This window comes from Marmota marmota, unplaced genomic scaffold, assembly GCF_001458135.2.
Source record: "Marmota marmota marmota unplaced genomic scaffold, marMar, whole genome shotgun sequence".
Lineage (NCBI taxonomy): Eukaryota > Metazoa > Chordata > Mammalia > Rodentia > Sciuridae > Marmota > Marmota marmota.
The window spans coordinates 3,408,263-3,424,989 of record NW_026000243.1 but is presented as its reverse complement, the minus strand read 5'-3'; the positions used below and the strand labels follow the sequence as shown (position 1 = coordinate 3,424,989).

Sequence of the window (16,727 nt, the reverse complement as noted above, 5' to 3'; positions counted from 1 at the left end):
TTTTTAAAGAGAGGGTCTTGCACCCAAATCCATCTGAAATTGGCAGAAGCTCAGGCATGAAAGTAATGAAAAGAGAGCACTCGGTAGCACAATTGGGGAAAAGATATTATTTCAGCAATCCCCAATGCCTAGGAGAGTCCTGCTCTAAGACTGCCCAGGGTCAACTCCACAGGGAAGTCCCTCCTTTCCACAGGGCAGCAGTGCCTGGGGGTGGTGTCGGGTGGGGCCAGGTGCTGAGCTTGTGAGAGCCTGTGTATGCCTGAGACATCAGTCTGTGCAAATAGTAACTGTCATCTTAGTAAACTAAGATTTTATTAGAATGTTATTGCTCTTACACATTTTCTCAGGCATTTGGTTCATTCATTGTTTGAAAGATTCACCAAAAGATTGTAAAAACTCACACATTGAACTAATACCTATGCCTCTCCCTTCACTTCACTTTTTAATTTTTAAAAAATATATAAATGTAAGCCCTCACATCTATAATCCCAGTTATTCAGAAAGCTAAGGCAGGAGGATCACAAGTTTGAGGCCACTTACTGAGACCCTGGGGCAACTTACTGAGAGCCTGTTTCAAAACAAAATACGAAAGTGCTGGGGGTGTAGCTTACTGGTAGATTCCCAGACTTACCTAGCATGTGAGAGGCTCTGGGTTCGATCCCCAGCACCACACACACATAATTCATAAATATAACACATGCCCCTTGTAAAACATCCCATCCAATCACCCTTGAGCATTTCCACACCATCGTTCTCTCACAGATACCTAACTGTAAGCTAGTGATTCTCAAGTGGCAATTTGTCCCCCAGGGGATATTTGGCAGCATCTGGAGACATTTTTGGTTGTCACAACTTTGAAGGTTAATGCTGGTGTCTTAGTGAGTAGAAGCCAGGGCATCTGTGAACAGCCTGCCGAGCACAGGGCAGCCCCACCACTAAGAAGAGGTTGGTCCAGAGTTTGAAAAGCCCTGCTCCAGCTCACCTGGATGGAGCCTCTGGGCACTAACTGGCATGACTTGAGTTCCCATGAACACTGCGAGCCGTTATGTGCAAGAGACTTACAAGTTGAGGTGCTTGCAATGTTCATGTAATGACTCTGAAAACAATTAAATTATCTTCCCTGTAAACTTTTGAAAAAGCCAATTCACAACACTAGATGAATCATTCTGGGCTACCTCAGGCTGAGTGAGTCAGCAGCACGGCACAGGGTGCCCATGAGGAGGTCCACATGGGAGAAAGACACACACAGGGCTCAGCTTGTCACCATAAGAGTCCCTCTTTGCCAGAAAATGTTCCAAATGCAGTTGTGCATAAGGCCCTCCTTGGAAGGAAATGGCCTCTGAGATGGCCCTAACTTCTGTGTGTACATGCGTATATGTGTTTGTGATGTGTATACATGTATATGTGTATAGTGTGCTATATATGCATGTATATATGTGTGAATATATGCTGTGTGTGTAGTGTATATACATGTATGTACACATATATGTGTATAGTGCAGTGTGTATGCAATGTGTTTGTAGTGTGACACGCACATGTACCACCTGTATATATACATATTGGTGATGTGCCTGTATGTGTGTGTTGTGATGTTTATATGTGTTTCAGTATGTGCAGGTGTGGATGCATGTTTGTGGTGTATGGTACATGTGTGTACCATGATGTGGGTGGTATGTTATGTGTATACATGCATGGTGATGTGCGATGGTGTGCACTGTTTTATGTATGTGATGTGTGTGCAAGTATTCATGTGTACACATATTGGTAGTGTGTGGCAGTAAGCATGAACTTGAGCCTGGCCGTGTCAGTGCCTGGGGTGGGGAGGTGGCATTGAGGTCCTGGCATGGGCAGCCTATAGGGGTCTCCTACTAACTCTGGGCACCCTGGCAGGCCTGGTCCTGGAAGGAGAATGTGCTGGAGTCGGGGACGTCTGGGCGCTACACAGTGGAGACGGTCAGCACGGAGGAGGGTGTCATCTCCACCCTGACCATCAGCAACATTGTCCGGGCGGACTTCCAAACCATCTATAACTGCACCGCCTGGAACAGCTTTGGCTCTGACACCGAGATCATCCGGCTCAAGGAGCAAGGTGAGGGCCACCAGGGTCACCAGAGCAACTTGGGGACCAGCAGGGTGCAAGGCAGGTCCGAGAACCAGTCACAGCATTCTTTACCTGCCACACAGCCCTGGCTGGCTCCTCTCTGAGGCAAGGGGCACCAGCCCCATCAGGAAGCCAGAAGGGGAAGAAATTTCTGGGAGTGGCAGAATACTTCAGGGAAAGGTGACCACAGAACAAGCTGGGCTAACCAGTCCTGTTGAGATGCCCAGAAGCTTCCAAAGGCCCTGACCTCTACACCCTCTGCCCTTCCTTGTAGGCGCTGGCCTGATGCCAAAGTGCCCTTATGATAGGGTAGAAGTCCTGCAGGGGGTGCCAAGCTAAAACTAGGGGGTGGTGCCTGAGGGTCCAGATCCCTGGTGTGGGGAGGCAGGACCCAGACCATCAGCAGTTCCAGGGGTAGAGACGTGGACCACAGAGCTATAAAAGGAAGACTGGGCAAAAGGGTGCAGAACAGCCAGGTTGGCATGAAGGGAGGAAAAAGAGTCCCCCACTGTGACCCCAGGCATAGACTGTCCCAGCTCCTTGTCAGACAGGTGCTAAGAACTCCAGTCTCTGCTCAAAGTTCCTGGGCACCAATTACCAGGTGGAGAACCTCAGAGGGCCACTGCGGGCTGGTTGCAGAGAAGCTCCACATGCAGCCAGCAGCGCTCCTGCTCCTGAAATGGGCTTGGAACTTGCCCCTGGGCCAGTCAGAGCTCAGCCAGGGAGTTCCAGGGATGGTGTTCAGCCAGGTTGGGCCTCCCCAAAAAAGATTCAGGGCCAAGCAGGTGGTCCCAGCTGAGCCCCTGAGGCCTCTAGGGATCACATGGCGATTGCACCTAAGGGTCACATCTCAGAGTGTCTCCCACCACCTCTACCTTAATAGGAGCTGCTTTGCATAACGCTTTGCACATAATTTGCATAATATCATCCACCTGTCATCCTAACCCTCCTGGCCCCCTGTTGCCTACCCTCCTTGTCTTCCCCTCGGTGCCCCACCCCCGTGCCCTCCCCTTGGTGTTTTCACCCACCCTCACACCCCCTCCCAGGCTTGACTTTTCTCTCTCCACCCCCCTCTGGAGTGTCCAAGTCAGTCTGAATGAACTCCAAGTTCAGTCGGGCGAGCCTGGATCTCTGGGGCAGTCCAGGGATGTGATGGAGGAGGGAGCCCCCCTTGCCCCAGCCCCCTCCAGGTGGCCAATCCCCACCACCCCACCCTGGCCAGCCAGGCCCTGGCTATGGACGCTTGCTTTATTTCCAAACAGGTTCGGAAATGAAGTCGGGAGCCGGGCTGGAAGCAGGTACGGAAGGAGATGTTGAGAACTTCCCTGGGATGGGGGAGGGACTTCTTGGCTAGTGGGGGAGGGGACTGACATGGGGTAGGGAGGCCTTTGCAGGCCACTAACATCCCTGCCCTCCCTACATGGAGGGCTTAGTGCAGTCAGAACAGCGGGAGAGGGCCTCCCAGCCAACTGGGGTCTAGGGACCCCAGAGACCTGTCTCCTGTCTGCTGCCATGGCCCCAGGGCTCCTTCCTCCCCAGGACACTGGCTCCGCTCCTGTCCCTTCCATTCCTTCCTTCCCTTCTCTTCACAAGCCCCAGCCCCTGACCCCCTGTATTTCCAAGCTTCCCCGACTTCTCCCCCATTGCCTCCCAGGAAGCCTGCCTCCCAACCCCTGCTGCAGCTTGCTTAACCCTGCTTGCTGGCATTCCTTCCCCCCCCCCCCCCCCCGTGAAGTGTCATCTCACCACCAGGCCGAGGCTGCTGGGCAATGCACACACCCAGCCCCCACACCCCCTGCATCTGCAGCAGAGTGGTCATCAGACTCCTTAGACCTAGTTGCTCTGTCTAGACACTTGTGTACACACATACATACACACACAACCAGGACAGGGTAAATCAGACTCCACAGGGCGAAATAAGTTCTCACCAAGGACTCAGGGGGTCTTCTGTCTCAGTTTTCTGCCCATACTGGCCCCTGGCCCATGTTACCCCTCCAGGTGGGCCCACATACCTCTCCTCTCTGGGCACAATCCAGGGCACGGCCAGCTCACAGCCAACCCATGCAGCACACACAGAGCTGGCCCCTGCTCTACTATCTGGACTCCCTCACCTCTGGTAGCTCCATCCTGTCTCCATTCCATGTCTGTCTGTTCGCACTCATCTGGAGTTTTCTGACACTTTCTTCCCATGGTGTCTGAGACTCCTCATGCCCAGTCTCCCTCCTTGGATGGAGTCGAGGCTGAGGGAGGGCAGCTTCCCCTCCCAACTCCTTGAGGAGAGAGAGGACCTGCCTGCCCAGGCTGCCTAGGCCAGACCTCCGGAGGCCAGGCAAGGAAGAAACACCAGGAAGAGGAAGGGATGCCACCCAGAGCCCTCCCCCACCCAGGCCCCCTCCTCCTCCACCCTTGCCCACCTGCTTGGAAACAGTTCTCCAACCAAGATGGCAGCTCCCTCACCCTGGAGCAGCTGCTAACTACTCCAGGAAACACGGATTCAAGAATGCCACTAGTCAGAAAGGACCCTAGATACTGCTGCCCCGGCTCTGTGGATTTACAGATGAGAATCCGAGTCCGGGGATGTGAGGACAAGTCATGACCTGGCTCTGAGTTCAGCTGAGACAAGCCCTGAGTTTTTCCAAGAAAGTTTACTAGGAATCAGAGGACAAACAAATCAAACCCCAATTTATAAATTTCAAAAGCAGAGAACCAATGAGTTGTCAAAGCAGTTTTCCTTTCCTAATGGAATTAAACCAAGAGACAGTAGCATTTGTTTGTCAAAGCAAACTCCCTGAGGTCATGTCCCTTTCCTCGTTCCTGACTGTTAAGAGCAACCCAGATACTTCCCTTTCCAACCTGAGTGTTTGCTGTCCCCACTTCCTGCTGGTCACGTCCTCTGTCACTTCTGCAGTGGTCTCGGCCACCCATAGGTAGATAACACATGGGTTAGTGTGCAGGTCCAGGGTGGCAAAGGAATGGACCAGCTTAATCACACGCTGCCAACCAAGAGGCACCAGCTCCTGCGGGTTGGTGTCCCCACCACCTCCCACACCCTTCCAGCAGTGCCTTAGGGACCCAGGTGTGAGGATTTGTTCATCTCATCCTATCAAGAAAACACCCAGGGGTGAGGGCGGTAGAGTATTAACCGAGCATGCGTGTGCCCTGGGGTCCATCCCCAGCACCATGGTAGGTGGACCACGGTCCAGAGCAAACACCACACTGTCACAAAGTCTATCCACACTGATGAAGGTGGGGAGGGGGGCGATGAGGCTCAGTCTTTCAGAGGAGCGTGCTTCTCCTTAAGGTTGTGATCTGCTATAGTCACCCCTTCCTGAACAACAACAGGAACAAACACTGGCATTAGGGCTGGGTGCCGGGCCCTGCTCCAAGGCCTTCCTACACAGTCCTTCATCTCAGCCCCGCAATAACCTTCTGAGGCCAGCACTATTATTACCCCCCTTTTGCAGACAAGAGAAGTAGAGTTAGCTTGGAAGAACTAATGGATCCAGGACTCCAGCAGCCAGCAGTCTGGGCTGGACAGTACATGTTAAGATTTGGAGGATGCCATGTGACACAGTGGACCGAGCTGGATGGGATGGGGGCAATAGGAGGAGACCTGGATTTACCTTGGCTCTACTGCAGCTGTGTGTCTTTGACCACATCACTTGACTTTTTGGGGGGCTCAGTACCTCTGTCTGCAAATGGAAACCTTGGATTCAGTGAGCCCCAAGGTCACCGGCCCCAACACTCTCGAGTTCTATTCCTGATGGTCATTTGGGGGTTCCAAATCGTGTGTTCAGGCCACATATCAGTCATAGAAGGGCCAGGGCTGTCTGGTAGTGCAACCCCTCTTCACCCCCCCCCCATCCCCACAGCTGGGCCAGGGGAGAGACTGCAGGCAGGGACTGGGGGCTGGCCTAGCTGGGGTTCCCAATGCTCTCACACTGCAACAGGTGCCAGGTGCTCAGAGAGCTGGAGGAGCAGGCCGGTCAAGGGAAAAGGTCATTTCTCCTTAGAGAAGTGGGGTAGGGAACTCTGATCCTGTCCCCCTGGCTCCTGAGATATGGACACCTGGGGGCTCCAACCCATGATGCCCCGCAGGCCCTGAGGGGAGGCTGCCTCCAACCTCAAAACTAACAGCTGGGTGTCTGCACGTACCCTCCATGTACCTGGGGAAAGGAAGAGAAGGAAGGAACAAACTGAACAAACAAGGGCTGTGACCATAGTCATTTTTCAAAGAAAAACCAGGACTTCTGACTCACCAGCCACCACATGACAAATTCCTTGTTTAATGCCAAAGAACAATAAATCAAGCCAGCCTCACCCTGTATTTTCAGTGTTCCTCTCCCCCGCCCTCCCTTCTCTGTGTCTGCTCCAGCGTTTGTCCCTCCTTCCTGTTCCTCCACGCTCTCCCTCCACTTTGTGTCCTCCACCCCCATCTCCACAGTCCCACCCAGAGCTGACTCTGGGGGGACTCTGCCTGTGCCTTTCCAGGCCCCACAAAGGTATTACCCAGAAGGGCCCATGTGGCAGTGGTCTGGCCCCAGCTTGACAGGGGCTGCACGGAAGGGGACTGGGTGAGGTCCTGGGGGGACAGTGTCCTGCCCCCCGTCCCTCATCAGCCGTGCCTGCTTCTCTCCCACAGAGTCTGTGCCGATGGCCGTCATCATCGGGGTGGCCGTAGGAGCTGGTGTGGCCTTCCTCGTCCTAATGGCAACCATTGTGGCCTTCTGCTGTGCCCGTTCCCAGAGAAGTACGGGAGGGAGACCCGGGATCTCAGGGAGGGGGACAGAGAAAAAGGCCAGGCTTAGACTTCCCCGGAGAGCAAGTAAGCAGGAGTGCAATGAACCGGGGCCCTAACAGTGCTGTGAGCTCCTGGGGCAGGGATGGGTCTGATGTGGTCATTTCACTTGCAGTGCCTTGTGGGGTGTCTGCACCCAGTGGGCATGCAGCTGAGGTTGAACTGCACTAGACTGACCTTCATCCAGCAAGGAAGGCAGCCAACAATTTGGGTTGGACAAATATGTCACTCTCATCACGGAGAGTATACAGATCCAGGGGAAAGAAGTGGCTTGCTCTGCCAGGGCTGCAAATTTAACCTGAAAAGCCAGTCACCTACCCAGGGGGGAAAAAAACATTCAAGGAATTGCTCTGAAGAATCCTCTGCACCCAGATCTCCACACTGGGCTTAGCTCTGAAGTTGTGTGACTGACAGACAGGTGCAAGGGGAAGACAGAATGGCAGAAGTGAAGGCAGTAAAGGTGCAGGCCCTAGTTCCGCCTCTTCCTCCATGTGGTTCAGGGAAAACCACACCTATTCCAGGCCTCACTTTCCTCATTTGTGATATTAAGGGGTTGGATGACTGAAGTTTTATGACCCTACTTGGCTCTAAACTTCGATGAGCAGAAAGCACAAAGTGAATCACCAATATTATAAGTCTGCTCCTTCCACCACTCAGCCCTTACATGTTGGAAGGAATCCAGGGTTCCCCTTACATTTTCTCCAGTCTAGCTAAGCAGCCCTAGTTCCTATGATTACCCACAATTATGCCCTCTCAGGACCTCTTTTACTGCCTTCCAATAGAAATTATAGAAGAATATATTTTAGCAAGAATTTTCTCAGAAAGCTCTCCAGCTAGAAACAGGCTACCTCTTGTAGAAAGAGTAAAGTTTCCATCATGGAAGCTTCAACAGGAAAAGCTGGACCCCTGTGTGTTTGTTTCTGTTCTGGGTGAGGGGTTGGCTATGAGATCTTAAGGTCCATTCTGACACTAAGTCATGGTTCTATGAATGGAGAGAACAGAGCCTGGTAGAGTGGGTCAGAGAAGCTTCTAGAAGGAAGTAAGGATCAGTAAGGTGGATGATGGATGAGGACCACCTCTCCAGCCAAGGGAAAATGCCTGAGGTGCATGTATCAGGGAGCCAGGCGGCCCGTGTGTGGCTGGCCTCTCCGAGAGGCCCACATAGTCCACAGCATATCCACACAGATGTTCTATGGGCAGGGGGTGGGGGGTGGGGGCTGGTGAAGCTGCTGAGTTCAGGGGTTGAAGGGAGGGTAAATCCTGCAGGGTGGTGGGGTGAAGGGTGGCATCAGGCAATTGTGGGGGAGCATGACATCTCGGGCCTTGATCCCTGAGGGTGAGAACTGAATTTGTCGCCTACACTTTCCTATTTTATGTCCAGACCTGAAAGGTGTTGTGTCAGCCAAAAACGATATCCGAGTGGAGATTGTCCACAAGGAGCCTGCCTCCGGTCGGGAGGCGGAAGAGCACTCCACCATCAAGCAGCTGATGGTAAGAATGCTGCCCATTCCCCACCATACCCTGTGACCATGTCCCCAGAAGGTCCTGGGACTGGAGGCTTCTCAATGTCCTTGACACTTCTGAGAAGCAGAGCATCAGTCGAGATGCTCTACAACAGACCAGGCACACAGTCTCAACCAACAAACATTTATTTGTGGGCCTGTTGTACTGTGCCTGGTGACCTGGGAGACTTGAAGACATCTAAGGTACAGTCCCTGCCCGCAGAGAGCCTGACCACTCAGCAGGGAGAGTCCATAGGCTTAAATTGCCATAGTACATTGCTATATATAATTCCACACACATAGATATAATAGATACTCAGTACATTCCTCTCCTCTCTCCTTCCCCCAAAACTTGTCCGTAAGAAGCATAGGTTCCTCTTTGGGAACTGGATTGCCCACCAGAAGCAAACTCAGAACCTCTCCGGTGATATAAAGCCTGCTGTACCTCTTCTTGATCCCTCTTCATGACTCAGAATCCACCTTACTGTCCAGGCAGAAGCCTAGACAACTGTGTTGGTCAGCTTTTCATTACTGTGACAAAATATCTGAGAAAAACAACTTGAAGGAGGAAAGATGTATTTTGGCTCATTATTTCAGTCCATGGTTAATGGCTCCAATGTTTCTGGGACTGGGGTGAGACAGAGCATCATGGCAGAAGAACATGGCAAAGCAGCATTTGGAGCAAAACTGCTCACTTCAGGGCAGCTAGGAAGCAGAGAGAGAGCAAGGAAGTGGTCAGGGGTAAGATAGACCCTTCAAAGGCACACCTCCAATGGTACACTTCCTCCAAGGTGCCACCTTCTACAGTTTCTACCACCTCCCAGTAATGCCATCAAATTCTGAATCTGTCATTGGATTAATCCACTGTTGAGGTTAGAACCCAAAACCCCACCTCTGAACATTGTTGCACTGAGGAGCAAGCCTTCGATACACGAACCTCATAGTAATGAGGGTTGTTACCTAGGTCAGGAGATGAAAGGCATGAGGGGATGAAGGTCTCCCCAAGGGGAAGCTAGCCACAGGGCCCTCAGCAAGTCCCTTCTGCTAAATACCCCGCTACTCTTACCAAGATACCCAGTGAACCCCACTCTTTGCTGAGGGTATAGAATTGTCTGAGACAGAGAGAATATTTCAATCGGAGGGAACTCAAAGGCCCATTCGGGAAGAAGGATTCCAGATCCAAACTATAACAACTATGCTAGAAACTTGAGGTGCATATTGTCATGGTAGGAATGTGCTGGAGTAGCAACAGCAGAGCAAGGGGTAAAGAGCTTCAGTGTCCTCATCTATGAAATGGGCATAAGATACAGGGCCATGGTGAGGCCCTGAAGAGCTCAGAGCCCATGAATCAGTACAGTTGTTCCTTGGTATCTATGGGGATTGGTTCCAGGACCCCCTAATGATACCAAAATCTTAAGATGCTCAAGTCTCTTACATAAAATTGTGTAGTGTTTGCATATAATGTGCCCAATCCTCCCATATACTTTATTTTCATTTATCCATTTATATGTTTGTTTGTTTTGCAATAGTGGGGATTGAACCCAGAGGCACTCTACTACTGAGCTATGTTGCCAGCATTTTTTTTTCAATTTAAAAAAAATAGTCTTACTAAGGCACACCCCCAATGGTACACTTCTAAGTTACTAAGTGTCTTACTAAGTTTCTGAGGCTGGACTTGAACTTTCGATCCTCTTGCCTCCCAAATTGCTGGGATTACAGGCGGGACCAGCCTCCTCCCATATGAGTTAAATACCTAATACAATACAATGTAAATACTATGCAAATAGTTGTTACATAGTGTTGTTTAGGGAATAAAGACAACAAAACAGTCTGTACACAGAACTTTCTTCCCAAGTGTTTTTGATCCTCAGTTTGTAGAATCCACAGTGCAGAACCTGGGGATACAGACAGCTTACAGTGAATGCTCAGTAAATGTTAGTTACTTGTGTTGCTCTAAAATCACCCACTAGATGGTGAGCAACTACTATCTTGTTCATCCCTGGCAGGGGCTCACAAATGTTTATTGAATTGAACCGACTTTTCCCTCTGCTACTCTTTCTCTATCCAATTGATTTTTAGGGACTGTCAATTCCACCTCAAAAAATGGTCTCAAACGTGTGTCCCGCCTCTCCTGAGCTGTCACTTCCTTATCTCAGGCCTCATCCTCACTCCCCTGCAGAAGCCTCCTAATTGATTTTAGCATTTGCCACTTTTCTCAACCTATCCTCCAGAGCCCTATCAAAGGGTTCTTCCAGAATGCAAATCTGATCTCCTGATTATCTTACTTCAATCCCTCATTGGCTCCATGTCTACTGGATAAAGTCCAGCTGCCCAGCATGTCATCAGACCCTTCCTGCAAGGCAGCTGCCAATCTTTCTAGCTCCATCTCCTGGCCAACCACATCTGGCTTTCCAGACACACCAAAGAGCTTGTGATTCCTGGTCTTGGAGTCTTTTATACCTGGAAGGCCTATGCACAATCCTGTTGACTTTTTTTTTTTCTTTGAATTTTACATTCTCTTACAAGAATCAGCTCAAATGTCATCAACTCCATGATATTCTGTGTTTGCTGGCCCCCTGCCCCACTGATGGTGAGCTACACACCCTCTACTCTTCCCAAACACTCTGTGCGTGTCTCTTCCATAGTGCATTGTTCTAATTACACCTTACCCCACCACCAATTATCCCTGAACTCCTCAAGGACAAAGGTTATGTTCTGAGTCTACACTTGTCTATTCCCCCCAGGGGCTAACTTAGCACCTCACTTAACAGAGTGTTTAATTTACAAGGAAAGGAAACCACAGCCTAGACTTGAGTAGGAACCAATGTCTCTGTAGTTAAGCTTCATGGATCTATCCTTCCTGAATGGGCCATTGAATTCCCTCCATTGGAACATTCTGTCTCAGACAATTCCACATCCTCAGAAAACAGTAGGGGTTGCTCAGTATCTCAGTAACACCAAGGGGGTGTTTGGCAGAAGGGACTTGCTGAGGCTCTGCCGCTAGATTGCCCTGGGGGAAATCTCATTCTTCCTTCCTTTCACCTCTTGACCTTGGAAACAGCCCCATCATCCAGGGGAGGTAGGTTTAGAAGTTGAGTGCAGTGGGAAACAACTCTAATCCAGATAGAGCTGGAGCATTTATTGCAAAATGGAGGGTAAAAAGTAGTAGTAGTAATAGTGAGGCAGTAACAAGATGGAAGCACATTGGCTGGTTCTGTGGATTTCAGAAGGAGAGGAGGAAGTTCCTGCAAGAGAGAAGGAACTTCCTGCTGAGAGATCATGTGGGAACCTGGCCTAGACCATGGACTTAGCAGAAGCGATACTTGGGAGGTATCAGTTGTGTCACAAGTGAGGCATCACTGTGGTTATTCAGATTACTGCAAACACCCACTGTGTGCAAGTATGCTCTGTTTTTCATATGTCTAATGACTATTCTCAGTGATTGAGATCTAAGCTGCTTCATTCAGTCATTCAACATAAATCATGATATTTGGAACAGCCCTACCGTTTATCTGGCACTGTGCTATGCGGTGGTGAATCCAAGAATTAATATATTCCATTCCAAAAAGTCTTCTGGTCAATGACCACAATATGCAAGAAATTGGACCAGATGTGGATGGAACCCGAACAGAGCAAGAAGTGGTCCTCCATCTTAAGTGTTTTGATATCTGTTAAGGAAGACAACTTTCCAGTGCATCTAAATCACTGCTATGAATAACAGATGTGGCCAGCTTTCTATTGCTATGACAAAATACCTGAGAAAATTGACTTTAAAGAGAGGAAAGGTTTATTTTAGGCCACAGTTCCAGTTTCAGAGGTATTACTCCATGGTTGCTTGGACCTGTTGCCTTTGGACTTGTGGTGAGGCAGAAGAATATCATGGCAGATACACATGGCATAGGAAAGCAGCTCACCTCATGACAACCAGAAACAGAATGAAGAGAGAGGCCAGGTGCAGTGGAACATGCCTATAATCCCAGCTACTTGGGAAGCTGAGGCAGTATCATAGCAAGTTCGAGGACAGCTGGACAACGTAGAAAGACCCTGTCTTGGGCTGGCGTTGCCGCTCGGTGGTAGAGTGCTTGGCTAACATATGTAAGGCACTGGGTTCCATTCCCAGCACCACATATAAGTAAATGAATAAAATACAGGTTCATTAACATCTAAAAAATATTTTTAAAAGAAAGAAAGACCCTGTCTTAAAATTTAAGAGAGAGAGAGAGAGCGCAAAGAAAAATAGGGCTGGAGATGTCGCTCATTGATACAGTATTTGGTTGGCATACATGAGGCCATGGGTTCAATCCCCAAAACTAGGGAAGGAAGGAAGGAAAAAAGAAGAGAGGAGGGCCCAAGATCCTGACCTCCCTTCAAGCGCATGCCCCCAGTGGCCTTACTTCTTTCCACTAGGTTTCACCTCCTAAAGTTCCACCACCTCCCAACAGCAACACAGGCTGAGGACCAGCCTTCAACATGTGGCCTTTGGGGGACACTTGAGATCAAAACCATAACACCAACGTTGCCAACACCTCACATGTAATGATTCTCTGTGGTTCCTTCTTAAGGCCTTCATTCAGCCCTAGCACTGGTTGACGAATTGCCCTAAAGAGAGGGAACTATGCCCTGTATTTGATGTTCTGTAATTATGTATTTCCAGATCCAACACCCTGATGAGCAGGGCCATATATTAACGTGTCTTCATCAGTGTATCCCTGGACCTTAGCACAGTGTCTGGCTAATAAATTGCTCAATGAATTAAATTGAATCAGCCAAGGACAATCCCTGAAGGAGATGATGACCTAGCCCAGCTGCAGACAGCGACACTTAGGGTCCTGCCCCCTGCTTCACCTCCCCTACCCTTCCTGCCTCTCTGCCTCAAGGAAGAGGATTCCAGGAGTAGGAATGAGGCATAGGATCTCATCCCCAATCCTTCACCTGCCTTCTGTGGTCCACGCAGGGAGGGGCATAGAGGAGGTGAAGCATATGTGATAATCTTTTGAGTTCATTTCCCCATCTTTTCCTTGGAGGAGGTGGAGTTGAGCCCACCTCCTATGCACTGAGATGTCATTTCTTGGATTATAGATGGAACGGGGTGAATTCCAACAAGACTCGGTACTGAAGCAGCTGGAAGTCCTCAAAGAAGAGGAAAAGGAGTTTCAGAACCTGAAGGTGAGAATGACCACAGGTTCTAAGAGGCAGCCATGGAATCTGTTCTTCAGCTTTGATGGCCCCAGCCCCAGTCCCTACAAAGAATGACAGCCAGGAGAAGGGAAGGGCCAGAAGCCAGCCTGGGGACAGGTCTGTAGCCAATCCCTAAACTGGGGACTCCCTGCTGAAGGCACCCGCTCTCTCCACCCCAACGTGGAAGAGACTGAGAGTTAAGACTCCTCGAATTCACCTCTCCCCCTGCTCCTCACAATTAGATTTTAAAATCCGTTATCCCTGTTCTGGACAAACACAAACAACAATTAAAGTCTCATTTTCAAGTTTTCTTGAAACAGAAAATAAATAAATAAAAAGAAAAGAAAATAATCTTGCAGTGCCCTAACATAAACCCTGGAAGGTGGTGGCAGAGGTAATCAGAGGCCACTCAGGAGGTGTCCAGTTCTGGGGTCCTCAGCTCCTTCCCTTCAAGAACCTGCCAGCCCTCTCCTGGCATCCAGCTTCACTGCCTTCCTGGGTCTCCGGTTGGGTGTCCTTCTGCCTGCCTCCAGGCCTCCCCAGTGGCTTCCTTCCTCCTCCTCACCCCTCCCTGGGCAAGGTAGGGCTGGCTGGTTTTAGATCCCCCCACCGTGTCCAGCAAAGGCTTCCCCAACGATGCGCCTCTCGCTCTCACCCACTCAGGACCCCACTAATGGCTACTACAGTGTCAACACCTTCAAAGAGCACCACTCGACCCCGACCATCTCCCTGTCCAGCTGCCAGCCGGACCTGCGCCCCGCAGGCAAGCAGCGTGTGCCCACGGGCATGTCCTTCACCAACATCTACAGCACCCTGAGCGGCCAGAGCCGCCTCTACGACTACGGGCAGAGGTTCGTGCTGGGAATGGGCAGCTCCTCCATCGAGCTTTGTGAGCGGGAGTTCCAGAGGGGCTCCCTCAGCGATAGCAGTTCCTTCCTGGACACACAGTGTGACAGCAGCGTCAGCAGCAGCGGCAAGCAGGACGGCTACGTGCAGTTTGACAAGGCCAGCAAGGCCTCCGCCTCCTCTTCCCACCACTCCCAGTCCTCTTCCCAGAACTCCGACCCCAGTCGACCCCTGCAGCGGCGGATGCAGACTCACGTCTGAGGATCACACACCGTGGGCGGGGACAGGCCAGGGAAGAGGGCAGGGCATGTTCTGGTTCTCCAGGGACTAGGGCTACTTTGCAGAGGACCCCGGAACTGGACACCTCCAGGATGGCCTTTGAGCACCTCTGCCAACACCTTCCTGTGAAACTCTGATCAAGCACAAATCTGGGTCCCCAGCAGCAGCCTGCCAGAGGCAGCAGGTGGGGAAATGGATGGAGGATGCAGCTGATGTGCTTGGTGCTAGACACCTTTGTCCCCAGCCCTTTCCTGGAGGCCCCTCTACCACCTCCTCCCACAGGCACTAGTGGCAGCTATAAATTTGCTTTCATGAAACTGCCGTCCACTCTCTGGTGTCCCCTGGGATTTCCCCCTTGCTGCCCATAAGCCTTCCCTGTGCCTGTGCTCCTATACAGCCCTGGGGAGAAAAGGGGAGTTCTTCTCCGCACCAAGCTGCTCCAGAGACCGCAGCTCCCTGCACTGCTCCCAGCCCACGCCTCAGAGACTTGAGAAGCCAGAAATGGCCCTGGCCAAAAGAGCACACCACCTGGGAACCTGGCTCCAATTTGTTTGGTGTTTTGTGTCCATACTCTTGCAATTCTGTCCTTGGACTTGATGCCTCTGAACTCGGAGGTGGGACTGGCCCAATCAGAGCCTGGTGTCCTGTGGGGAGGGAGACTGTGAAGCCTGGGGAATACCGTACCCCTCTCCAGACTGCGGGATTCAGAGCCTCCCCTGCCCCCTGCTTTATGTACTCCCCACCTCCCCACAGCACAATCAGAATTAATATAAGGAGTGAGAGTTGGTCTGGTCAGGGTTCTTTGAACAGTCAATGGAGAGTGTTTCCTGGGTGGTGTTGGTTTGAGGGGGCTGGAGATCAGGTCCCGAAGAGGATGAGACTCTCCTTCTCTGCTGATGAACACCAGGAACAAAGATCCTGTCTCCAGTAAGACTCCATGGGCAAGAGGGAAAGTTCATCTGTGCCTCTCCTCTCCCCCCATTCACCATCTGAAAATAAATGTTAGGGCCATTACCCCAGCAAATCCATTCTGTTCTTTTTTTTTTTTTTCCTGCAGAGTTACAGAAAGATCCCAAGGGCTCAGAATATGCTTTGGGAACCCTAGTTTCTTTACCCTTCTTTGATTCAATTTTCTCAGACTAGGAAGGCAATTGATGGGTCTGGTTGTGGTGGTAACAGAACCTATAGGCATACTGTCCTGGTGGATGGGCCGCACCAACCCCAACTCTTTTCTAATACAACTGAGGCAACAAGGTCATACTGGACATTTGTCAGATCATTTTAGTCTTTTCCCTTGATATTTTTTGGCAGGGCAATCTCCCTCCATTCAAGTTCAGGGAAGGAGCCCTCTTAAAAGAAGTTAGACCATCAATACCCTAATACTCAGATATGGGACTCAAACAATGTTCTAAGAATGGTTTTGCTTGGATGGGAAGCTGGGTGATGTCATGGAGGTGGGATGGATAAACAGTGGCTGGTTAGAGTGCTAACACAAAGGTTGTGATTTAAATGGAACTTTGAAGAACACAAATTGCACCCCAAGGTTGTAGGTTCCTTATTGGCTTTATAGCCTATTTCTCCAACCTTCCCTCACAGCCCTTATCCAGCATAGAAGCCACCACCATAGTCTGTGCTTTCTTCCATTCACTGATTCCTGGGATGGCCCCAATCTGCAGATTCTATGCTTAGCCCTCACAGTTCCCCCACTCAGGGGAATTTTCTGCTTCAATCATACTCCTAGTGCTTTAAAATCCCCCAGTTCCCTGGATATCTTCCTTTGCATCTCTCAACCCTAAGGGAATAGAAACTGATCAAAAATGGAAGTATACATCCCAGTCCCACATCCTGCTCCGGGTGCCACTCTGGTCTGGTGAAGGTGTTAGGATTGTTGACCTCTACCCTCTCTAGGTTAATCTCAGCATGCTTTCCCTCTTATATATGTTTTCCTTTTGCCAGCAGGGAACAAGGATCCAAATCATATGCAAAATGACTTGATGTGATAGAATAAGGACAAAATGACTTA

General features: G+C 50.4%; 1 protein-coding gene across 6 annotated transcripts in view; it reads left to right on the top strand.

The window, feature by feature from the left end:
• The window catches only part of Kirrel3 (kirre like nephrin family adhesion molecule 3), a 557,396-nt gene extending 541,664 nt beyond the window's left edge, over window positions 1-15,732 (top strand). For 3 of the 6 annotated variants that reach the window (XM_048796103.1, XM_048796102.1, XM_048796104.1), the window contains exons 13-18: window positions 1,891-2,089; window positions 3,364-3,399; window positions 6,744-6,926; window positions 8,281-8,390; window positions 13,481-13,567; window positions 14,243-15,732. In XM_048796103.1, coding sequence (XP_048652060.1) covers window positions 1,891-2,089; window positions 3,364-3,399; window positions 6,744-6,926; window positions 8,281-8,390; window positions 13,481-13,567; window positions 14,243-14,686 — 1,059 coding nt within the window. In that variant the 3' untranslated portion in view covers window positions 14,687-15,732. The remainder of the gene's footprint in view (window positions 1-1,890; window positions 2,090-3,363; window positions 3,400-6,743; window positions 6,927-8,280; window positions 8,391-13,480; window positions 13,568-14,242) is intronic. The other 3 variants (XM_048796107.1, XM_048796106.1, XM_048796108.1) reach the window with 3 other exon arrangements.
• The last annotated feature ends 995 nt before the right edge of the window (window positions 15,733-16,727 follow it).